Source organism: Chamaea fasciata, unplaced genomic scaffold, assembly GCF_029207755.1.
Source record: "Chamaea fasciata isolate MVZ Bird 193981 ecotype frontalis unplaced genomic scaffold, bChaFas1.0.hap1 SCAF_4, whole genome shotgun sequence".
In the NCBI taxonomy this organism is placed as follows: domain Eukaryota; kingdom Metazoa; phylum Chordata; class Aves; order Passeriformes; family Sylviidae; genus Chamaea; species Chamaea fasciata.
Window position 1 is genome coordinate 4751508 of NW_027094089.1, and position 20120 is coordinate 4771627.

General features: G+C 43.5%; 1 protein-coding gene across 3 annotated transcripts in view; it reads left to right on the top strand.

Moving 5' to 3' along the window:
- The first annotated feature begins 1805 nt into the window (after positions 1-1805).
- The window catches only part of PDE8B (phosphodiesterase 8B), a 79728-nt gene continuing 61413 nt past the window's right edge, over positions 1806-20120 (top strand). The window contains exon 1 of one of the 3 annotated variants that reach the window (XM_066180766.1): positions 1806-1865. In XM_066180766.1, the coding sequence (XP_066036863.1) occupies positions 1845-1865 (21 nt within the window). In that variant the 5' untranslated portion in view covers positions 1806-1844. Of the gene's footprint in view, positions 1866-7783; positions 8115-20120 lie in introns of those variants that run through there. The other 2 variants (XM_066180767.1, XM_066180765.1) reach the window with 2 other exon arrangements.

The window sequence follows — 20120 nt, forward strand, 5'->3', positions numbered from 1 at the left end:
AAACCTGAGGAGAGGTTAAATTCAAGTTGATATATAAGGACTGTGTAAAAAAAAATGGAGAAGTGCAGGGAAAGGACTGTGAGGAAACTGCAAATTGTCAATGTTGCCGTATCCAAAACAGTGTTGGGGGCACTTTTGAGCCCCTGTGTCCAGATGAGCACCCTGCCCTTATTATGATGCCATGGTTGGGTAAGAGACTTCTGGTTTTTTATTGCAAAGGCAGCATAGCTGCAGAAAATGGCAAGAGTAATTAATTCATCCCTAATTTGTCCACCTGGAGAAGCAGGGTACCAGGGCAGACTGAAGATGCTTTCTTCTCTGACAGTTATTGGAAGTAACTGAGCAAAGCTGATTCTGAGATTTCTAGTTGTCTGACTGAGACCTGGCACTTGTGCAGAGGTTCTGAAGAAAAAAGGTTGCACCTCCTCTGAGACCACATCAGGGCTGCAGTCCCAGGTATCCAAGAAAATGGCTGTGTGCAACTGAGGCTGTAGCTGACCTCCCACCCAGCTCATCCATGCAGGACCAGGGCCTTTGAGAGAGTATCAAGGTCACTCTGTCATATGAACTCCCAGATAACAGCTCTTGAAGATGAATGGCCACAAAAAGGGGGATGTTCTGACCTGCTTTTGAGGACATTTCAATATGTGCACTATCTAGCATTTCTGGGGAGCTCGAGGATTGTATTTGCTGACTGTGTGTCTTTTCCCCTAGAAATAGGGCAGAATTTAGCCTTAATCTGACATAACTTGCTGATTAATGCTGGTTCTGCTTCTCCTGTCTAGGCCTAATTCTCTACACATGGTTTAGTGCATTGAGTTTGTTTTGTGTAGTAGTTGGTGGGGATTTTGGTGGTTTTGTTTAGACAGTTGCTGTGACTTGACCACTGCTTGTCCCAAAGCTCCCAGTCATCTTTAATATTGCTCTGCTTTTTTGACAGTCACACACTCTCCACTGCCTTGTGTGGAAGCCTATGATTTTTTGGGATTGTTTTTTTATGGTGTTGTCTGAGTATCTTACAGAGTTCCCTCACCGAGGCCTTGTGTACCTTTACAAAGCACTGACAATACTAATGATCTTTGCAGAAATAGCAATACCCCAAAAGGAAAAACAGACATTAGCTGTTTTTAAGGCATGGGGGAAGAGAACAGAGTAAGAGAGTCAAGTCAAGTCTAAAGATGTCATTCCCAAGATGATGCTTTCCACCTACCTCATACTTGCTGTAAACTGGAATATCTCAAGTTATGAGTCTACAAAGATTAAAATAGGCTGTTTGAAGTATGTTTCCAGTCCCACCTCTGGCAGTTTAGATTTGCTCCAGATCACGGTTATGCTACTCTTTCTCAACTCCAGGCAATTTGTGTCACTTCTCCTCCAGTGTGAGGGTGGATTTTACTGAAGAATCCTTAAAAGCAACGAGCTATCAGCTCTGCATGTGGATTTACAACTCCATCCCGAGGGCTGTGTAACTCTTAGCCATATGAACCATGCTAGGCTCGGGTCACTTGCTTTGCCGTACTTTCCTGGGGCTCTTTACCCCATTACTAAATATTCCCGATCAGGGCAAACAATGATCAATCAGTTCAGCACAGGGGCCAGAGGGGAGGCCCGTGGGGCAGGGTAACTCGGGGACGCCTTTCTGCGCTCCTTCCCCACGGGAGGCTCGGAGGAGAAATTCATCTTTCTGGAGTGCTTCCAGCGGAGCGGAGCCGGGCGCGGGGCGGCGGCGGCAGCTCCGGGTGAGGGCCGGCCCCGAGGAAGGTGGTGGCGGCCGCCGTGCCCGCCCTGTTCACCTGGGCAGCGGCGCCAGCGCTCCGGCGCCGCTCCCTTCCGCTCCTTGGAGGATGAACGGGCCGGAGAGGAAGGTAGGGGGAAGCAGGGAGGGTCAGGGGGTGGCGGAGCCACGCCAGGGTCTGCCCCCTGTTTCAGGGTGCTCGAAGCCGGGAGGCGACGGCGTCGGATGTGGACACTTCCAGGGCGTTCTCCCGCTCCGGTCGGCGGGGCTGGAGGAGATGTGTCCCACCGCCGGTGCCGCCGCGGCATCTGCCCGGCCCCGCTCAGCGCGGCTCGGCTTCCCCGGGAGCTGTGCTCAGCAGTGCCCGGAGCCCCAAAGCCAAGGAGTCAACCTTTCCGGTGGTGCCGTGACCACCCGAGAGGGATTTTCTGTGCAGATATTCCTGGAGAGGAATAAATCAAGGGAGGAGAGTTCTGTTGTTAAAGTAATAACGAGCAAAGAACAAGCTGCTCGTCAGGAAACGACCACCGAAGTGCTGCTTGGGGGGGCTGCTCAGTGCTGTCAGGAGAGCTGCAGTTGCATTTCTTAATTTTGGCTTGCCTTTGGGTTGGCTTCACAGCACTCAGAAGGCTTTGCTCGAGAGCAGCAGCCTGAGCCTTTGAAATGTGGTGTGGTCAGTCTTCTAGAGAATTTTCGCATACCTAGAAGTATGTAGCCGCTGTCCTGACAGAAGTTAAGCTCCTCGGGTAAATGCTATTGCTACTGCTAGGGGCTGAAGACTGTTGTTGCTATGTGTTACTATATGTTATTCTTCCTCTTCAAAACGGTGTAGTAAAGGTTCGTTGTTTATATCAAAATAAAGCTGATAGTAAGGACAGTACCGTTTTGGCCCATTCTAGGGAAAATGACTGCAGGTGTCCATCCCCAGAAGGGAATCTGCATCCCTGGGACAGCTCATCACCTTTCAGCAGTGAGGAGCAAAATGCCAGGACCGCACCTTCTCCTACACCTAGGGAGGGAAGAACTACTGCGGACAGAGAGGGCAGGAACCGATGCACTTCCTTGCTCATACACAAAGCAGCTGAGAAGGTAGAGAGTGTAGGAAGGCCACCTGCCCCTCTGTGCACTCTCAGAACAGTTTGTGGCTGGCGATTTATGCAGTGCCAAGGGCTGCTAGTGGAAAGGAAACCAGACTGAGTTTCCTCTTCAGCTTTTCTCCCTTGAAACAGCCTTCTTCCCCACTTGCAATAATGTAAAGTATTGTATGAACTTCTGGGCAAAACTGAACTAAGTAGCATTGTTCAAGCCCGTCCAAATCTGACTGTTAAAGGAAGATCAAAGTCAAATTCTTGCTGAGATTAACAAGCAATTCCAGGAACCTCATTCTATTGAACAATACCTACGGGAGGGTATCATTTCTGTAGGATTTTGCAACTGGGAGACTGTTATTCACAGCAGTCACAGATAAAGTGTAACAAAACCAAGGTAAACTAAAAGAGTTTTGCTGCAGTGAGTGATTTTTTCAAAGTTATGGAATTAAAGGAATTTGGGGCAGGATTTTTTATTATTACTATTGTTTTGCTTTTTGGTTGAGTTTGAGAGAGGTCATTGCTGTCAGTGATGTTCCTCTTTATTTCTTTGTTGAGTGAGTCACTGGATTTGTGGATTGAAAACCACACTTTGGTCTTTCTCAAACAAAAGTAACTTCCACCTCTTGTATTTAATATCTTTTTGATTTCCAAGAGCCATGATTTCTTGTATTGTTGATGAATAAAAGCATGAAGTTAGCATTTGATAATATGACATACATTATCAAAGTACCATAAAGATGAGGGCCTTTTTTTAACAAAACAGAGGTACACAGAGAGAAGTTCTATTCTAGCTGTAATGATCATTTTTCTCATATCCAGTTTAAGTTAAAAGCAGTGCATGTAGTCTGGGTAATTTAAATAATTTTTAGATATTGACTGTGCTCTAATCTGGGTGTACAGGATGTTATTTTTTACTGTAGCTAAGAAATGTGTTGGACCAATATGAAAGGACTGAGAAACTGTTGAGCTTCCTAAGAGCCTAGTATTTTTTTTTTTTTGTACAAGCTTATTTATACATTCTTAAACTGGTTTTACAGTAAATGAACCATGAATAGAGGTAACTGTCTTCAATAGCGGGTTGTCAAGTACCAGATTTTCAAGTCTCTGTAAAATACAACCTCTGAAGTAGGATATTCTTACTGCAATGAACTGGGATTTACAGATAATACTTCCAATAATACCAACATAAACTTAGCAATCTACTCATAGCATAAAGTCTTAATATTGAGGTCAGAGGGAAGCCTATGACTGGCTTTGAAGGGGATATAAAGTTTTGATGAGTATATTTTACTCATTCTGGAGGGATTTGCAGGTGTAAACACCGTAGAGAATGTATATCCACTGCTTTCTACTGGAGAAAACCAAAAATACAAGATGCTTGAGGGTTCCACTGCTGGCTTCCAGAATCACTCATATGCTTAAATTCATCATGCTGAAATTAGTCATGTGTAAAAAATTGGTTTCCTGTGAGCATAAAATTTGTTAGGATTTATAAAGTTGCAGTTAAAGCCAGCAAAGGCTCTTTAGTAGTGGAAAAACTGATACATGTGAATATTTTCCAGTGCCTGGATGCATTGACTTCATTCTGGGGCCATACTAAATATGCATTTCTGAGGGCAGATTCTACTTCAGTATAGCTGCCCCTTCTGTACGTCGTTGGTTGGAGCGTGCTGCTCTTAGTAAAACCTTCTGCTTTTAAGGTCATCAGTCAGGGCATACTGCAGCAAGATGACCTCAGGAGCATGACTGGAGTGTGCTATAAAATGTGGTGCAAGTGTGCGTCCTATTGAAATATTCCCTCTTTCACCTTGTTCAGTAAATCCATGGTCATCGTCTCACAGGCAAGATGCAGGAAGAGCACTGGTGGTAGGAAAAGGAGTCTTTAACTTTCCTTCAGTTCCTAATTCAGTGACAGACACACTTCCCCTCTGCAGCCACTCACTCAACTCCACTCCAGCTTCTGCTCACACTGATCATCACTTGTTCTGTCTCTCTAAGTTCATCCTGAGCACTGTGCTTCTGAGGAGAGGCTGAGAGTTGGGACTGTTAAGCCTGGAGAAGAGCAGACTCAGGACATATCTCATCAATGTAAAACTGAAGGGAGAGTGCAAGGAGGACAGACTCTTCCAGCGGTGCCCAGTGACAGGTCCAGAGGCAATGGACATGAAAGAACCTGGAAAATGGGAGATCCTCTCTGAATATCAGCAGGGTACTGTAAGGGTGACTGAGCACTGGAATGAATAGATAGTCCAGAGGTGTCATCTTCATACTTGGGGATACTAAAAACTACATCCAGATATGCCCATCCCAAGAAACCAGCTATAGATGGCCCTTCTTGGGTGTGTGGGGGATTTGACCAGATGACCCTTTCAAAATCAACCATCCTTTGGTTCTTTGATTCTTTGATTCTTCTGTCAGACAACGCATTGTTACTCTTCACACTTTCCTGTTGATTTTCAACAGTCCACATAGCCCCCCATCCTGCAGCCTTCACTCCTCTCAAGCACTCTGGCACGTTTCACAGAGAGGCTCATCCTCTTTAGTTGTGCTTTTTCACCATTAAACTAAAGTAAACAGAGTGGTGGTTGCGGCTTGAGTGCTGCATTTAGCACTGCTTCTCCAGGATTGTGACTTCTTATTCCTACAACTTATTTTCTGGCATCAATTCAAATGTATACCTAAGCAAGGGAAATCCATGTGAGAATGGGCAGATTCCTGCAATGCTGTCTGAAATCAATAGCGAAGTTGTCACTGAATTCAATGGGAACAGGGCAGAAACTGGAATACTAGGAGATTAAGAAAACCTAGCTGATTAACTGACTAACAAAATAACGTACCTGATAATTTATATCAATTCAGAAAAAGGGACTGTGAATAGCTAGCATCACAGTTTAGGGTATGACATTGTATTTTCACCAAGCTCAGTCTGCAAGTCAAAATATGGTTTATGTTCACATCCTTTATTAAAATTTTAAATGCCATTGATACCTGGAGTGGGTAAATTCCCATGAAAAAAGTCTCAAACTTTTTTTTCAAGTCAACCAATCTTCAAGGTCTTTTGAGTAACATCGTTTACCCAAAAGCAGTAGGTTTTGGGTGCACCCCACAAGTGTATGGGTTATGAGTGGCACTACTGAGCTCCTGGCTCTCTTCCAAATCTCAGTTGTGGTGTAGGGCAGGCAGCTCAAATCCCCAGCTTAAATTTCCCAACCATTAATAGAAAGGAAGAGAGTATTGCAACGAATGCATAAAACTGGTTGTTTCGTTATTAAGGGAGGATTTAGGACACATTCATCTGCAACTAGGTGCATTATGCTCTGGGGAGGCAGGGAGGTCTCCTGCAGTCTAAGCATCAAGAAAGGCTGCATGGTTGAGTGATGGAACACAGTCTGCTTCATTTTACTTATGCTGAGTCTATCTTCAAGGTTGTCCTCAAAGATAGCCACCAGCAGAGCACTGTGGCAGTGGGCAAACCTACCAATATGTAGTGTATGCAAGATGTAAGTCACAACTTGATTTGTGAACAGTGACAACTAGTGGGGAAAACATTTACGTAGAAAATTGTTATTACCAGGGCCAACACAGGCTCAGTGTGGTAACAGGAAAACTGAAAATACTTTGTCAAACAGATTGATGATCTCAGTCCAGCTTCTTGATGGATTAGTGTCTGCCTATATTGCCATAATTGCAACGACCCATGAATAGCATCAAGAGAGACACAGGCTAAAGGCTCAAAGTCTCTCTAAACTGAGGTATTTTAGCTGTGAAACCATCTCTTATGAATAAACTGAAATCTAATTCATGAAAGTGCTTCAAAAGCATTAAGAACCAAAATTAACTTATTCAGACCATTTTGTCAAATCACAACATCACAATCCTTGCACCAACCATGCTTCATATTTCTAGTATTTTTACATCACTCACTAAAACTAGGTAGAGGAACAGTGGTAAAGCATCAGGTAATACTCCAAGAGGAAGAAAAGGTATATACACAAGTGTTCCTTGGTAACTGGGTTTCAGATAAATGCTTTATTAGGCAGGAAGCATACTGCTTGGATGACATTACCAATTCTTGAAGGATTTATTATGTGCCATTTAAAACAGAGAGTTTTAAATTAAAATCTTGCAAAGACTTAAAACCCCCATATTTAGCTTTACACCTCTTACATAGTTTCACTGAGGTCAATGAAACTATTCACCATGGAAAGCTAAGAAGGTGTATAAATCTCTGTAGCATTAAATATTTTTCTTGATTATCTCCCCAGGGACTGGAAACAGGGATTGGCAGTTATCAGACACCTAGGGTAAAATTGCAACTTGTGCCATTGAATATTGGCTTAATTGAAAAGCAGCATTAAGAATTGTGAAACAGCTCTGGCCTTACCACCCCCCCCCCCCCCCCCAACTTGTAGTGGGTACTGTGTGGCTCTAAACTGCTCCGTTCAGTGCCTCCAAACAACTGAGATTTGCTCACCCATGACTAGGGTACATTTTGACTGTCAAAATAAGTATTTGTAACTTTATTTTAAACTATTTAGCAAAACTGGGGTTGCTCTCTATGTATGTGTGTGTGTGTGTGTGTAATGTTGCCCATACGGGAGGCTGCCTGGGTCGCGAGGGGGCTGAAGCACCGATAATGATCCTTCTCCCCATCCTTCTCGTCATCCTCCTCCGCTTCCCCCCACCCCAGGTGGACACATCCCAGTGGTCGCAGGCGCTTCGTAAGACGCTGCTGAGGACGGGAAGGGGCTTGGCAGGTCTGGGGACCCCGGAGGCAGCGCGGGGAGCTGGCGGGGTGACGGGGAGGCGCCGCAGGGGCGGGAGTGGCGGGGGCAGCGCCAGCGGCGGGGGGAGGCGCCGGTGCCGGCGGCGCAGGGGCGGCGGCCCCGCAGCCCGGGCGGGCGGCCGGCCGGCAGGTGGGAGCGGAGCGGAGCGGAGCGGCGGTGCAGCGGGGAGGGCGGCCGGGAAGGGAAGGGATGGGCTGCGCACCCAGCATCCATGTCTCGCATAGCGGTGTGATATACTGCCGGGACTCGGAGGAGTCCAACTCCCCCCACCAGACCACCACCATCTCGCAGGGCACCACCACCCTGCACGGCCTCTTCGTTAAGACAGACGCGGCCGACTCCATCCCCTCCGTCCTCGCCTACCAGAGCCGGCAGCCGCCGCCCTCCGCCGGCCCCCGCCGCAAGGAGCGCAGGGAGTCCGGCGGCGCCTCCGCCCGGTCCAGGACGCCCCACTGCTGCAGCGCCGAGGCGGAGACCCAGACCAGCAGCTCCAGCGCCAAGGTAAGCGTCGCCGCTCCGGAGGGGTCTCCGGCTGTGCTGGTGCGGGTCCCCGCCGGCCGCGGGAGAGAGAGGACGGTGCGCGGAGCCAGCGCCTCCCCCGCCGGAGGATGCTCGGCGGGCGGGATGCAGCTGGCAGGAGCGGTGCCCTGGTGCCCACTGACTCACCGCAGCTGCGGCGGCCGGGCCGGGCCGGGCTGGCACTGCTACGGGGGGGCCGCCTCGCCTGGAGCTCGCCGAGGGGAGCGACAGCCGCCGGGCCCCTCGGGCTCTCTCCGCCTCTGTCCGCCCCGAGCCCACAGCCTTGGTGCGGCTCCGGGGCGCCCTGCGCTGGGATCGGTCGCGCACACCCAGCGAGCGGGGAAAGGGTGGTTGTTCCGAGCTCTGTGCCTGATGGGTTTGACATCTCCTCTGGGAGAGGCGGAGTAGAATCTCCCCCCCGAGTAATTCTCAACTGCAGCAAGCCCGTTCTCGGTGCTGGCTTTACTTCACCCCTTTTTCTTCCCGCCGTATCTGGTTAAAAATGCACTGTTGCTACTAGGCGTGGATGTTCGTCTGAGAACCGAACCACTGTGATCTGCGCTCGTAGGCTAATGCACCTCGCTGGAGCACGGCTGTGAGATGCTCCTGGAGGAGCGGGCGGAGGCTATGTCCGTAGGGTACCTGGAGGGTACCAGGGCTGAGGCAGGCACTGCTGCAACCTGCCTGTCAACGCCTTCACTCAAGTTTAGCGCTTGAAAAGAGATCATTGCGCGGGATTTTTTTCTTCCATGAGGTTTGTTTGGTTTGGTTTTTTGGTGGTTTTTTGTTTGTTGGTTTGTTTGTTTTGGTTTTTTGTTTTGTTTCTAATATCAGAGTAGGTTTTTCATTAACTTCCCTGAAAGCCTTTTAGAAATTAAATTTTGCTTTGTTGCTCCCTTCCAAAGTTTATTGATAAAAAGAAACAAACTGGTCCTGTGATTGTAGCTGCACCTGAGGTCACTTTTCTGTTGTACTAAGAAAGCAGGATATCATGTCAGAAAGTAATCCCAGTATTTTGTTAGAACATCAGTTAGAAATTCCAAAGTTATAAAAGGTTTCTTAATAATCTAAAAATTTGGAAGTCATCTTAAGGAAAATGTAAGTGGGAGAAATCACACAAAAAACCCCAAACACCCCCACAGCCCACTGTCAGTTTGTTAGTTCAAGTGCTGAGAAACTTGTGGAATTGTCTGCAGTCGCATTGATCGTTTTACTCATTCAGAGGAAGAACCTGCATCATCAACAACTGGGACAAAATTCAAGTATCACTGGAGTAAAACAATTCTTGTATTGCTTGGATTTCTAGATATTTTTTTTTACTAGTCAAAGTGCAATACTTAAGACAAAATATGATTTCTTTTTTAATGTAGAGGAGAGAAAAATTTAAATAGTTTCACAATTGTTTTAAGCTGAGAATTGAAAAAAATTGACATTATTGAAAGAAAGGTTTTTTAGAGTCATAACTCAGTTCTCAATAGTTGTTTGTTACATGTTATTGTGTTATGTGCTGTTATAAACAAATATATTTCTCAACTTTCTAGTTATTTAAACTGAATATATTTCCGATACTTTTGCACTCTCTGATTGGTATTGTAATGTTGTGGGTTCAACAAGGGGCAGTGCTGGGTCCTGCCCTTGGGTCACAACAGCCCCAGGCAGCTCCACTGGCTGGGACAGAGTGGCTGGAAAGGACCTGGGGGTGCTGGTGACAGTGACTGAACACGAACCAGGCTGTGCCCAGGGGGCCAAGAAGGCCAGTGGCATCCTGGCCTGGATCAGCAATGGTGTGGCCAGCAGGAGCAGGGCAGGGATTGTCCCCCTGTGCTGGGCACTGGTGAGGCCACACCTCAAATCCTGTGTGCAGTTTTGGGCTCTTCAGTACAAGTCACTGAGGTGCTGGAATCTGTCCAGGGAAGGGACACAGCTGGTGAAGGGTCTGGAGCACAAGTCCAGCGAAGAACCGCTGAGGGAGCTGGGGGTGTCTAGCCTGGAGAAAAGAAGGTTCAAGGTTGGGGCCTGAAAACTGCCTGAAAAGAGGATGTAGCCAGGTGGGAGTTGGTATCTTCTCCCAGGCAACAAGAGGCAGGATGAGAGGGAACAGCCTCAGACTGCTCCAGGGGAGGTTCAGGTGGGACATCAAGAAGAATTTCTTCACATAAAAGATTGCCAAGCATTGGAAGGGACTGCCCAGGAAAATTATAAAGTCACCATTCCTGGAACTGTTCAAGAAATGACTGGATATGGCACTTTGTGCCATGGTCTAGTTGACAAGGTGATGTTATATCATAGGTTGGACTCGATGATCTCAAAAGTCTTTTCCAACCTAGTTAATTCTGTGATTCTCTGAAAAGATGTCCAGGATTGAATTCAACCTTTGACCAATCACCACTGTATCAAGGAGACCATGGCACAGTGTCACATCCAGTCTTTTCCAGCCTAAATTGTTTTGTGGTTCAGTGGTTATTTTTAATAGCTTCACTTATTTTTACAAGTTTTGACTTTGTTAGGTTTCTGGGATTTTTAAAGTTATTTAACAACTGTTTCAATTATATAGTAGAAATATTTCCATTCTTATAAGAATTAAGACCTGTAAAATTCTTTTAATTTTTTCTTTTCTAATTGAGTTAGGGCTGACATTCTTATTGCCAGTCCTGGCATTATTTTGTACATCACACTAAAGTATTGGCTAAAACAGGGTTGGATTATTACAGAACTATCATAAAGGCAAAACATACATGACAGATTTTAAGAAGTGGAAAAGTGTGGAAACATGTTTCTGCAGTAGTACATGCTAACAATATTTCCATAAATGCTCAAAAATGAAGAAAAATATTCTTTATTTTGGCATGGAAACCATGTCTAGCAATACCAGGTGGTCTTAGCTGCTGTAAAGCTTCGTTGCATGTATTAGCTATATTGGATATTCCATACCATATGGCATCACACTCGGGAAAAGAAGGAGGAAGCGGGGGGACACTGGGAGTGATGATGTTTGTCTTCCCAAGTAGCCTCTGCACATGATGGGCCCTGCTCTCCTGGGGATGGCTTTACACCTGCCTGCCCACAGGAGGTGGTGACTGTTAATACCTTGTTTTGCTTTGCTCCCATGTGCACCTCATACTTTACCTGTTAAAGTGTCAAAATGTGTGAGTTATTTCACTTTTAGTCTTCAGATTCACTCCCTGTCCTGCGGGCGGTGGAGTGAGTGAGCAGCTGCCTGGGGCTTAGTTGCCATCTGGGGTTAAACCACCACAAAACCTCATCTAAGTGTATTAGGGGACAAAACCAGTATACTGGTCAAATGGCTGTTAGCACTATTACATATTAAAATTCTTCCCAGTTGTTTTTTATGCTCAAACTACTTAAACCATGTATCTTGGTGTGTCTTAGTTTTGTGTCCTAAACTCTTCTTTAGTTGTTTACACAATCAAGTGTTGCACTATTTACATTTGATCCTGCCTTTATACTATGTTTTAAAACTCATCCACACCATGGTATGAAACTAGCACTAAAATAAATCAACCTGTAATAATTTCAACCCTATTCAGTTCAAATAAAAAATAAAATAAAAGCCAACCAAACAAAAAATGATCCCATATCACTTAACATATGTGGCTTATCTAAACCTTAATTTCAAAGTCAGTTCGATCTGTATTCATTTGGCATGAGGTCAGCGTTAAAAAAGACAATTTTTTTTGGTTTTCTTTTCTTCTCCTTTCCTTATTGAAAAGTTCTGAACTGTTCAGAGCATTGAGATGTGTTGGTCCCATCCCACTCACACTGTTCATGAGTAACTGTTCAGCAGTTTTGGTGGGTGGATGTGTTTCTTTCGATCTTGAAAGCTTGGTAAACAATTATCTACAGATTGCCTGACAGAAATCTCAAGTGGACTTGTCAAGGCTTGGAAGATGGCTCTGTGCCCTTGATTGGGGAGAGGACCCACGGTTTCTGGTGCCCAGCCATACGCTCTGTTATTAAGGTACTTGGGCAGAAGCCCTCAATTGAAAAAAAACCCAGATATTCCTTCCCCTCATACCCTCCTTAACAAAGCCAAACAGTGTCATGAAAAGAAAGAGTATTAATATCTCAAACTCTCCTTCAGCTTTGTATAAAGACACGAAGCATTTAGCTTCCATCACAGACACATAACAATGAGCTGAGAAGATGCTGACTGTATAATGGCTGCTTGACCCATTGCTCAATTACTGCTGGTTCTGAAGGGCAACAGTACCTCCTGGTTAGCAAGAAGTAAACAGTTTTTTGGACACTTCCTTGGGGATTTGAAAATGTAAAAAATGCTTATCTTATATATGCTTACTATGTCTTTTAATTATGGCCAAATCTTAAGCAGAAGTTGGGTCTAGTACTGCTTTTCTTTAATATCTTGAGCCTTCAGCATTAATGAAACTTTACAGCAACAGACAAGTTTCAAAGCTCATGTTGCTAACGTATTATCTAGATGGGAAAAAACTTCCAAACAACTTGCCGTCTTCCGTTGATTGCTTTATCGTATTTTTCTTCTTGAAATTACAAGAACAGCAGATGTAATGATTTGGTTCTTCTTATGCTGTATTCTTTGTGGAAGAGAAAGATCTGTTTATGAACCTCTCAGTCACCGTAGGAATAGGTTTTGCCAGTTTTCTGGCTTTTCTGTAGCAAAATAATGATTAGAAGCAAAGCTCAGAATGAAGCAAAAATAGGGTGGGACAGTATCTCTTACCAGCATTGGTCTGTTTTAAGTTCCAAGATGGAAGCGTTGGGACATTTCGTCCTCTTCAAAATGTCAAGGACCTAGCTTTTAGGTTGGTTTTTTTTTATTATTATTATTATATGTGGGGAATAAGTCAAAGACTGCAGCTGCCAAATACAAAGTGGAGAACATGGAGAAATCCAGCCACTGAGAGAGTTGTATCAGGTCCATAGGTCCTGTAGAAATGCAGGTAATAAGCATTGTCTTGATTTCAAATACAATTGTTTTTCAAGCAGTGCCATGTGTAAGAAAGCTCAGTGGAGTTCTTGCACTTCTAGTTTTGTTTGAAGAGTACTATGGTTTAACTGGCTGCTAGTAAGTTCTGTGGCATGTAGAACATGCCAGATGTAGTGTAAACTTGGAAAATAAACCTCCCAACCCTGTGATTTAGTGTGATGAAGGTCCATTTCACAATTCAGTAGGATACCTGAGAGAGAAGACACCTCTTGAACATAGCTGAGGTCTGCAGAGTTGGCATAAAAAATTGAGCAGGCCAAAAAGTGTTGAAATATGTTACAGTGCAGGACCTTGTTAATTTAGGCTAGCTGTTCTCTGGGAGGTTCTGGCCTGAATAGCTCTTACCATTAAGAAAATTGCTAATATAGAAGTGGTCTTCTGTGACTAAGCCCAGACATCCTAAACGAATACAGTAAATAGACTTTTGCTGCTCTGCATCTGACCTTTCCATTCCTCCTTCAAATGATGCAGGTAAACTTTGGCAAACACCGTAGTTATGATCTTAAGCAATGCTAGACATCAGAACTGTTACAGAACAGATAAACCATTTCTTCAGAGAATATTAAACCACTGGCAAAGAGAAGCCTGAGGAATGGCTTCACATTGAGTCACACAACATTCTGGACTTCCAAAACTGCATTTGTATCACTGGATACAAAATGAGCATATGTGTGTGCACACACACACGTATAAGAAAAGAGAATTGCTGAATACTTGTACAAGAAAAATGAGCCTCAATCATTTCATCATTAGAACCCAACAGGTCCAGAACCCCTCTAAGTCCTGCAGTAAAGATTTATTTTGGACATTTGGCTTTAAGTGCCAAAAATACCAAGTGGTTTTAAGCTGACCACTAGCAGCATATGTTTTCCACGTTTTACTGTTTCCTATGCACAAAATGAGGCTGATATTTTATCTTCTGAGGAGCTTGGTTTGAATCTTTCAACATTTTCTCTATTGTACATGTAACTTTCCTAAAAGTGCCTTTAGTGAACACTGGATGTACCTGTGTGGCTGCTGGAAAACAGCATGTGAAGTGTTTTGTGATGCAGCAGAGTTTACCTCTTTTTGGTGAGTCTTGTCAAACCCAGGATTATATCTTAAGGAAATCAACAATCACATTTACTCCTGTAAAGATAAAAGTACAGAGCATTGTGAAAAGCAGCCTGTGTGTTTGAAGTAGTTGGAGGCATGAGCTTACAGGAACAACTGCCACCTGATGATCTCTTGTGTAGTACTGTCTCCCTCTGGCACACATCTGGAGGTGCATTTCTAGCCCAGAAAGTCACCAGCCTTGCAGGGCAGCAGCACAACACCTGGCTGTCCCCTTGCTTCGCTGAAGGCATCTTCTCTGGGGCAATCTCACCGGCCATAAAGTAAAATGAGCTCATTCTGCAGGAGCTCCCACAGCTCCCCCAAAACACCACTGCTTTTGGCTAATAAAGTTGAGTCACCTCTCCCTCTATGGGAGGAAGAAGCACTGTCCAAAAGTACATTATTAATTCTCAGTTAAGGTGACATCCTGTACAGCTGTTTGGTGGCAGTGTCTACTCTAACTTTCTTCACTCCAGAGGACCATTAGTCCATTTGCTGGTGAACTTTATTTTTCCCTTTCAGTTCAGCCATTTGTGTCAACCGCAGCCCCATCCTTCACCATCCGATTATTTATAAATGTCTTTCTCACCCGTGTTGTCAGCTGAAAAAGAACAAAATGCATTAGAGACATGCTGTTCCTTTGTATTACCTCTGACTCTTTGAATAGTGAGGTACTCTGGAGAATAGTTTTTAAAAATCCCTGTAAATCTCTACCCTGTATATCTCTGACTTGGCTATCCAATGCCAAGTATTTATCTTGAATATAGAAAGGGTAGAGTGTAGATTTATGATGAGAAACACCTCAGCTCAATGGTGCTACTTCAGAAACTGTCTCAATATTAAGCTCTTAATATTGTGAGTTACTCATTTTGAAAATGCAAATCTAAATTTAGATTTCATTGACCTTTTGCCCTGGATTCAGACTACATCTGAAGAGGCTGCTTTTGTTCCAAAAGAATGGGAAAACTGGACCAACACAGTTGGTTTCATAGCATGGAAGAATGGAGCAGGAATTGCAAAGGTCTGGGCCACCTGGACTCCAGCACATAGAATTCACAGACAATGCAGCCAAGTGTGAACAGGTGTATAGATATTATTAAACCACATTTAAGTAAGAATTACAAAGGAATGGATGGTTGAGACACTGCAACAGTAGGGTCTGTAACATCCACTGATGAAATGGGCGGGATGGAGTTTTGAAACTATATAGGTAATAAAAGTCAAGCTATTCAACATCTGTTTGTAGGCCTAAAAGAAACTGCTCACAGCCTGTTTGCATATAGAGCTGCAGCCTGTCAGATTTAATTGCAATTCATTTGTGTATATTTGGAGGAGTGAGGTCTGATTCCTATCTCGTTATATGCATGTTTTCATCAAAGAGTGATATAGTTACAGGTAGTATACCTGTCAGTGCTGAAAAAAGAAACCAGTGTAATTGAATGTGGAATTGGACAGGAGGTCTCTGGTGTTAGCCTGGGAGTTGCTTCCAGCAGTCAATTTTCTCTTTGCTCTTAGGTTAGCCGTTTTGCCACAAGGACAGTGAAAGAGGCTTTCCTCTTCCTCTATCACAGATTTTCAAGGCTGTGTGAGGGCACTGTGGGCTTGAATGTTGTCAGTGGTCATTGCTCTTCTACAGTTATCATGTCCATTATGAAATGCAGTTTGTCAAACCATTGTGCCAGCCAGAAACCAGTAAACCTTTTTTAGAAAAGGAGAGTGAAAATGAGGTTTTAGCTTTTTGTGTATGTTGTTTTCCAAATCAAATTTCTTCTGGGACCCCAGAATAGGTGTTAATGTGATGACTCAGGTGTTTTATGGAGAGACACCCAAGTCTCTCTTTTGAAAGAGTCTAAAAATGTTCTCCCATGTGAGTACTCTTCTTCCTGGACTGTTAGCTGTTGTGAGTTTCTCTTTCTCTTGCTTTTAAGATTGCTTCCCTGAAATCCATGTATTCCAGAGTCCTGCCTGATGGATCACCGCTTCCTCCTTGTCGCAAAGACAAATCTTTCTTGAATGTCTTTGAAAAAGAAGCTTTCTCTTTGAAAAAATCTTTCTGTTTAATTATGTTGTGAAAAACCACAAGATTTCAGAAACGGTGGTTATAACACTTTTCAGAATGAATCCGCTCACGTGTGTTAAATGTTTAGGGCTGTGTTCATGTTGCAAGCAGTGTTGTAGCTCATGGAAGTAGTCAGTAACTTCTGTGTCAAATGCTTTGCTTATTTCATCTCAAATTGCAATGTGAAGGAGACAGGATAGCAAGACAAAGAAGTTAAGATTTCTTGCATTATCATGGTCATGGTCATGGTGTTGTGGTCTGCAGCTGCTGGACAGAGCAGGGGAAGGCCCCTTGGAGCTCTGGATGGCAGCCACAGTGTGCTGGTGGAAACCTGGGAAATCTTTGGCTGCCTTTGTTCTAGAGACATCAAAAAAGTCTGTGTACTTTTGTCTGGAGTACTATGGTGGTGTGGTGGATGGTTAGAGAAGAGATGGGTAAAGTGAAGGTCTGAGATGGGCTAAGCAGGTGAGATACCATTGCTCAAGGAGGGAAAAAGTGGTCAGTCTAACCTAAGCTGGGGTAGTTGTGGTCCTGTGTTAGGGGCTGGAGGAGGTCAGGGCAGAGACATGCCAAAGCAAATGGGGCTTAAGGGGCATGTGGGTAGAGAGGTGTTTTTGGGGAAAATAAAAGTCTCTTTTTGGTGGCACAGGATGTCTTTGACACTTGGGAATTTGAGTAGATGTGATGTCCAAATCTAGAGATTTCTCTCTAAGTCCTAGAGCTGCACAGCAGAAATGTATCTTACCTCTCAGTGCTGCTGCAACAGGAATTGCCTAGATGATGTCCTGTGTACAAAACTGTAGTAATGTATCCTCTGCTGCCTGAAGTCACTTGATAGTCTGTGCTTGTCTCCGTTTTATTAATGAATCCATCACAATTTCAGAGGATTCCTTCTACATCTTATAATTAAACATTTGAAAGCAAGAGAGAAGTATCTAATATTTGTCTAGACAAACTGAAGATCACTAACCACCTGTTTTCTGAAGAAAGCTTTGACAAAGGGGAGTCAAAGGTATTCTCCAGAAAACCAAAATTACAACAATAAAATAACACCAAAGCAAAATGAATAAACATTAAGAATCAAAATTATTCTAATATGGTGATACTACTGTTATAACTGGTTGTGGTATAACTTCTGTGATAACTTTGTTAAATGGCAGCATGCACTCCTGTAATGCCATCCCAATCAGGAGAGAATTCACACAGTGTGTCAGCTCTGTGAGTCTGGTGAATGGGAATCATTTTACCATAATGGTAGTTTTTTCTTTCAAATGTGTGTTTGTATAAATGTTGTCATTTTGTTTGGTGCAACAGTTTCTTTGACACACTCTGGGATTTTTTTCATTTCAGTGTGACAGAGCATTTACTACTCTAGTCCTTCAGGTGAGTTCGGACTGAGCAGAAGAAATGTTGCCTTTTTTTTCTCACACCATTAGTGGGTTCAAAACTGTGTGTTTGATAGATTTGTTTGAGGCTCACACTCAAGACAAGAGTTGTGCAAGTCTTAAAGACAATATATTTTAAATGTCATAATTTTAATTTGGATTCTGTTCATCCTGGTGGTGGAGATGTCAGACCTTTTCTTTCAGGTTTATGAAAGAGAAATATAAAATTATTGAGAACAGAAAAATAAGTGGGACTGATGAGTATTACACTCAACCAAAATGGGTGTCTGTTTGCTGATACACATGAACAACAACAGCTGATGCACATACAGATCTCTCTTGGCCCTCTGGCATTTTAGTGACTTAGAGACTATCCATACAGTTCAAAGAGCTGGGTAATGAACTGTCTTCAAAGAAGGGAATCTTTTTCATGGGTTCCACTGCATTTATACTAGAGGCTATTTTTAGATGAAGGGGTTTTTTTTTTTTTTGCCCCTTTGGAGCTATAAGACATCTGCGACCTCACCTTAGATTTGAAAAATCTGCTGTGCTGGAGTAACTCCTTTAAGGCCATCCTTTCATGTTTGCTTTATTGTTATTTTTCATTTAGTTGCAGATCTGTAGGTAGTTGAAAACTGAAAAGGGCTCTGTATTTCTGTAGCTCACATGTGAATTCTTGTCAGAGAACACTGTTTTCCTGCATGGTTGATGCAGATGATTGCCTGTCAAAAGATGACCCTTAATCACCTCAATTTTTTGTGTATCATTTCCTATCACTGAAGAAAGAGAAGCATTTTATTTCAAAATCTAATGAATGAGCTTAAAATACAGGTTTTGCTGTACAAAACAGTGTTCAATGATACAACATAAAAACTTGATATGATTTTGTACTTCCAGCCCCGGTGCAGAAATGTGAAATGCAAACATATAGTCCAGTAGTACAAATTCAGAAGTCACCATTCCATATGTTAGGATGCAAATCTTGCACCTGGAAAGACTCTGCTGACATCAGTGAGATGAAGATCTGGAGCTTATTAGGTGGGCAGTGGGCAAAAGGCTATCCAAATTTTCTGAAAATTTCCCCACATTTTATTTTTAGTTCAGCAGAAATAAATGGCTGGGCCGTGATACATTCTCTTGTGGCTAAGGGGCTAACAGGGATCAGAACAGCTGGCATCATACCTCCTACACCGCCCTTAGCTATTTTAGCTGTAGTTGGGTGGGGCAGTGCTGCTCCCCCAAATGGCTTGCTCCTTACTCTCCCTGATAACTGTTCAACATTTCTTGGTGGGTGAAGGAGGTAGTGGCAGGGCATCAGGTGGCAGGATATGAGATTTGCATCACTTGGAGTTGTCAGCAGTGCTTCCTTTGGTTGATCTGCTGCTCTCCCTGTCACACGGGTTTTATTTTTCATCTGTTCTTTCAGCATAGGATCACTGAGGAAGTGATTACATAGCAAGAGGATGGTCTGTCTTCTTTGAACAAAGGGAGATTCTTTTGTAGGTTTGTACATATACTTGCTGTTTCTTATCTGCAGGTTGGGTGAGCCATCTGCTGGCATCTTTCCTCCAGTTTTGGTTGATTTTATTCCCAAAATACATTTTATTTATTTTATTGCCCCTCTCCTTCCCTTTTGAACAGTTGCAGTTCCTGTTACTGAAAATTGGATCAAAGCAGGATACATTTAAATGTGTGGATTTCTTGGCTCTTTCTGGTCACAGTTCACAGCCTGTTCCTACCAGCTGCTAAGTAACTTCAATCATTCTTCCTCACTATGAAGGAGAGCTGTTCTTTGTCTATTCCAGGTATTGTATAAACTGATTAGTATCTGACAATGTAGGTATATCTTCTTTTTTACTATCAATATGCATGCCATGGACAGGAAAATATCACGGCATAAATGTGTGACAGAAAAAAGTACCTTTATGCTGCTTATCACGGGATTAAGCATAAAACAGGGAAGAGCCTTCTGTGCATCTTCTGTAAACTCCTTTCAAACTTTTCTTGCTTGCCTGCCTAAAGATTCACGTGAGAGCTGACTTATATGCTAATGGGAAGTTAGTGAGAATTAGATTTTCTCTTTATTTGAAAATTTCACTTCAAGAAGAGAAATATTTCAAGGACAAAATTCTGGAAAAATGTTTCATGTAAATTTGAACTTGCTGTATTAAATTTGAAGTTGTGGTTATACTTTGATAAAAATGCTCACCTGATTTACTGCTTCTTCAAAAGGCTTTATTTCTAATACATTAATATCTTCCATTAGCTAGGAGGATCCAGCTGAAAAATTTCCCACTGCCTGGTACTGCTAACTTCACTTCATGCTGCAGTGCGGAGGTCCAAAGGCATGTTACCATAGAGATATCCACAGTAGTTTTAAACCAACTTTAGGTTACTAAAGCCTGAGTGCTAATGATTGCTGCAACATCAGCTGCAGAATGCACACTGTCAGGCTGGATGTA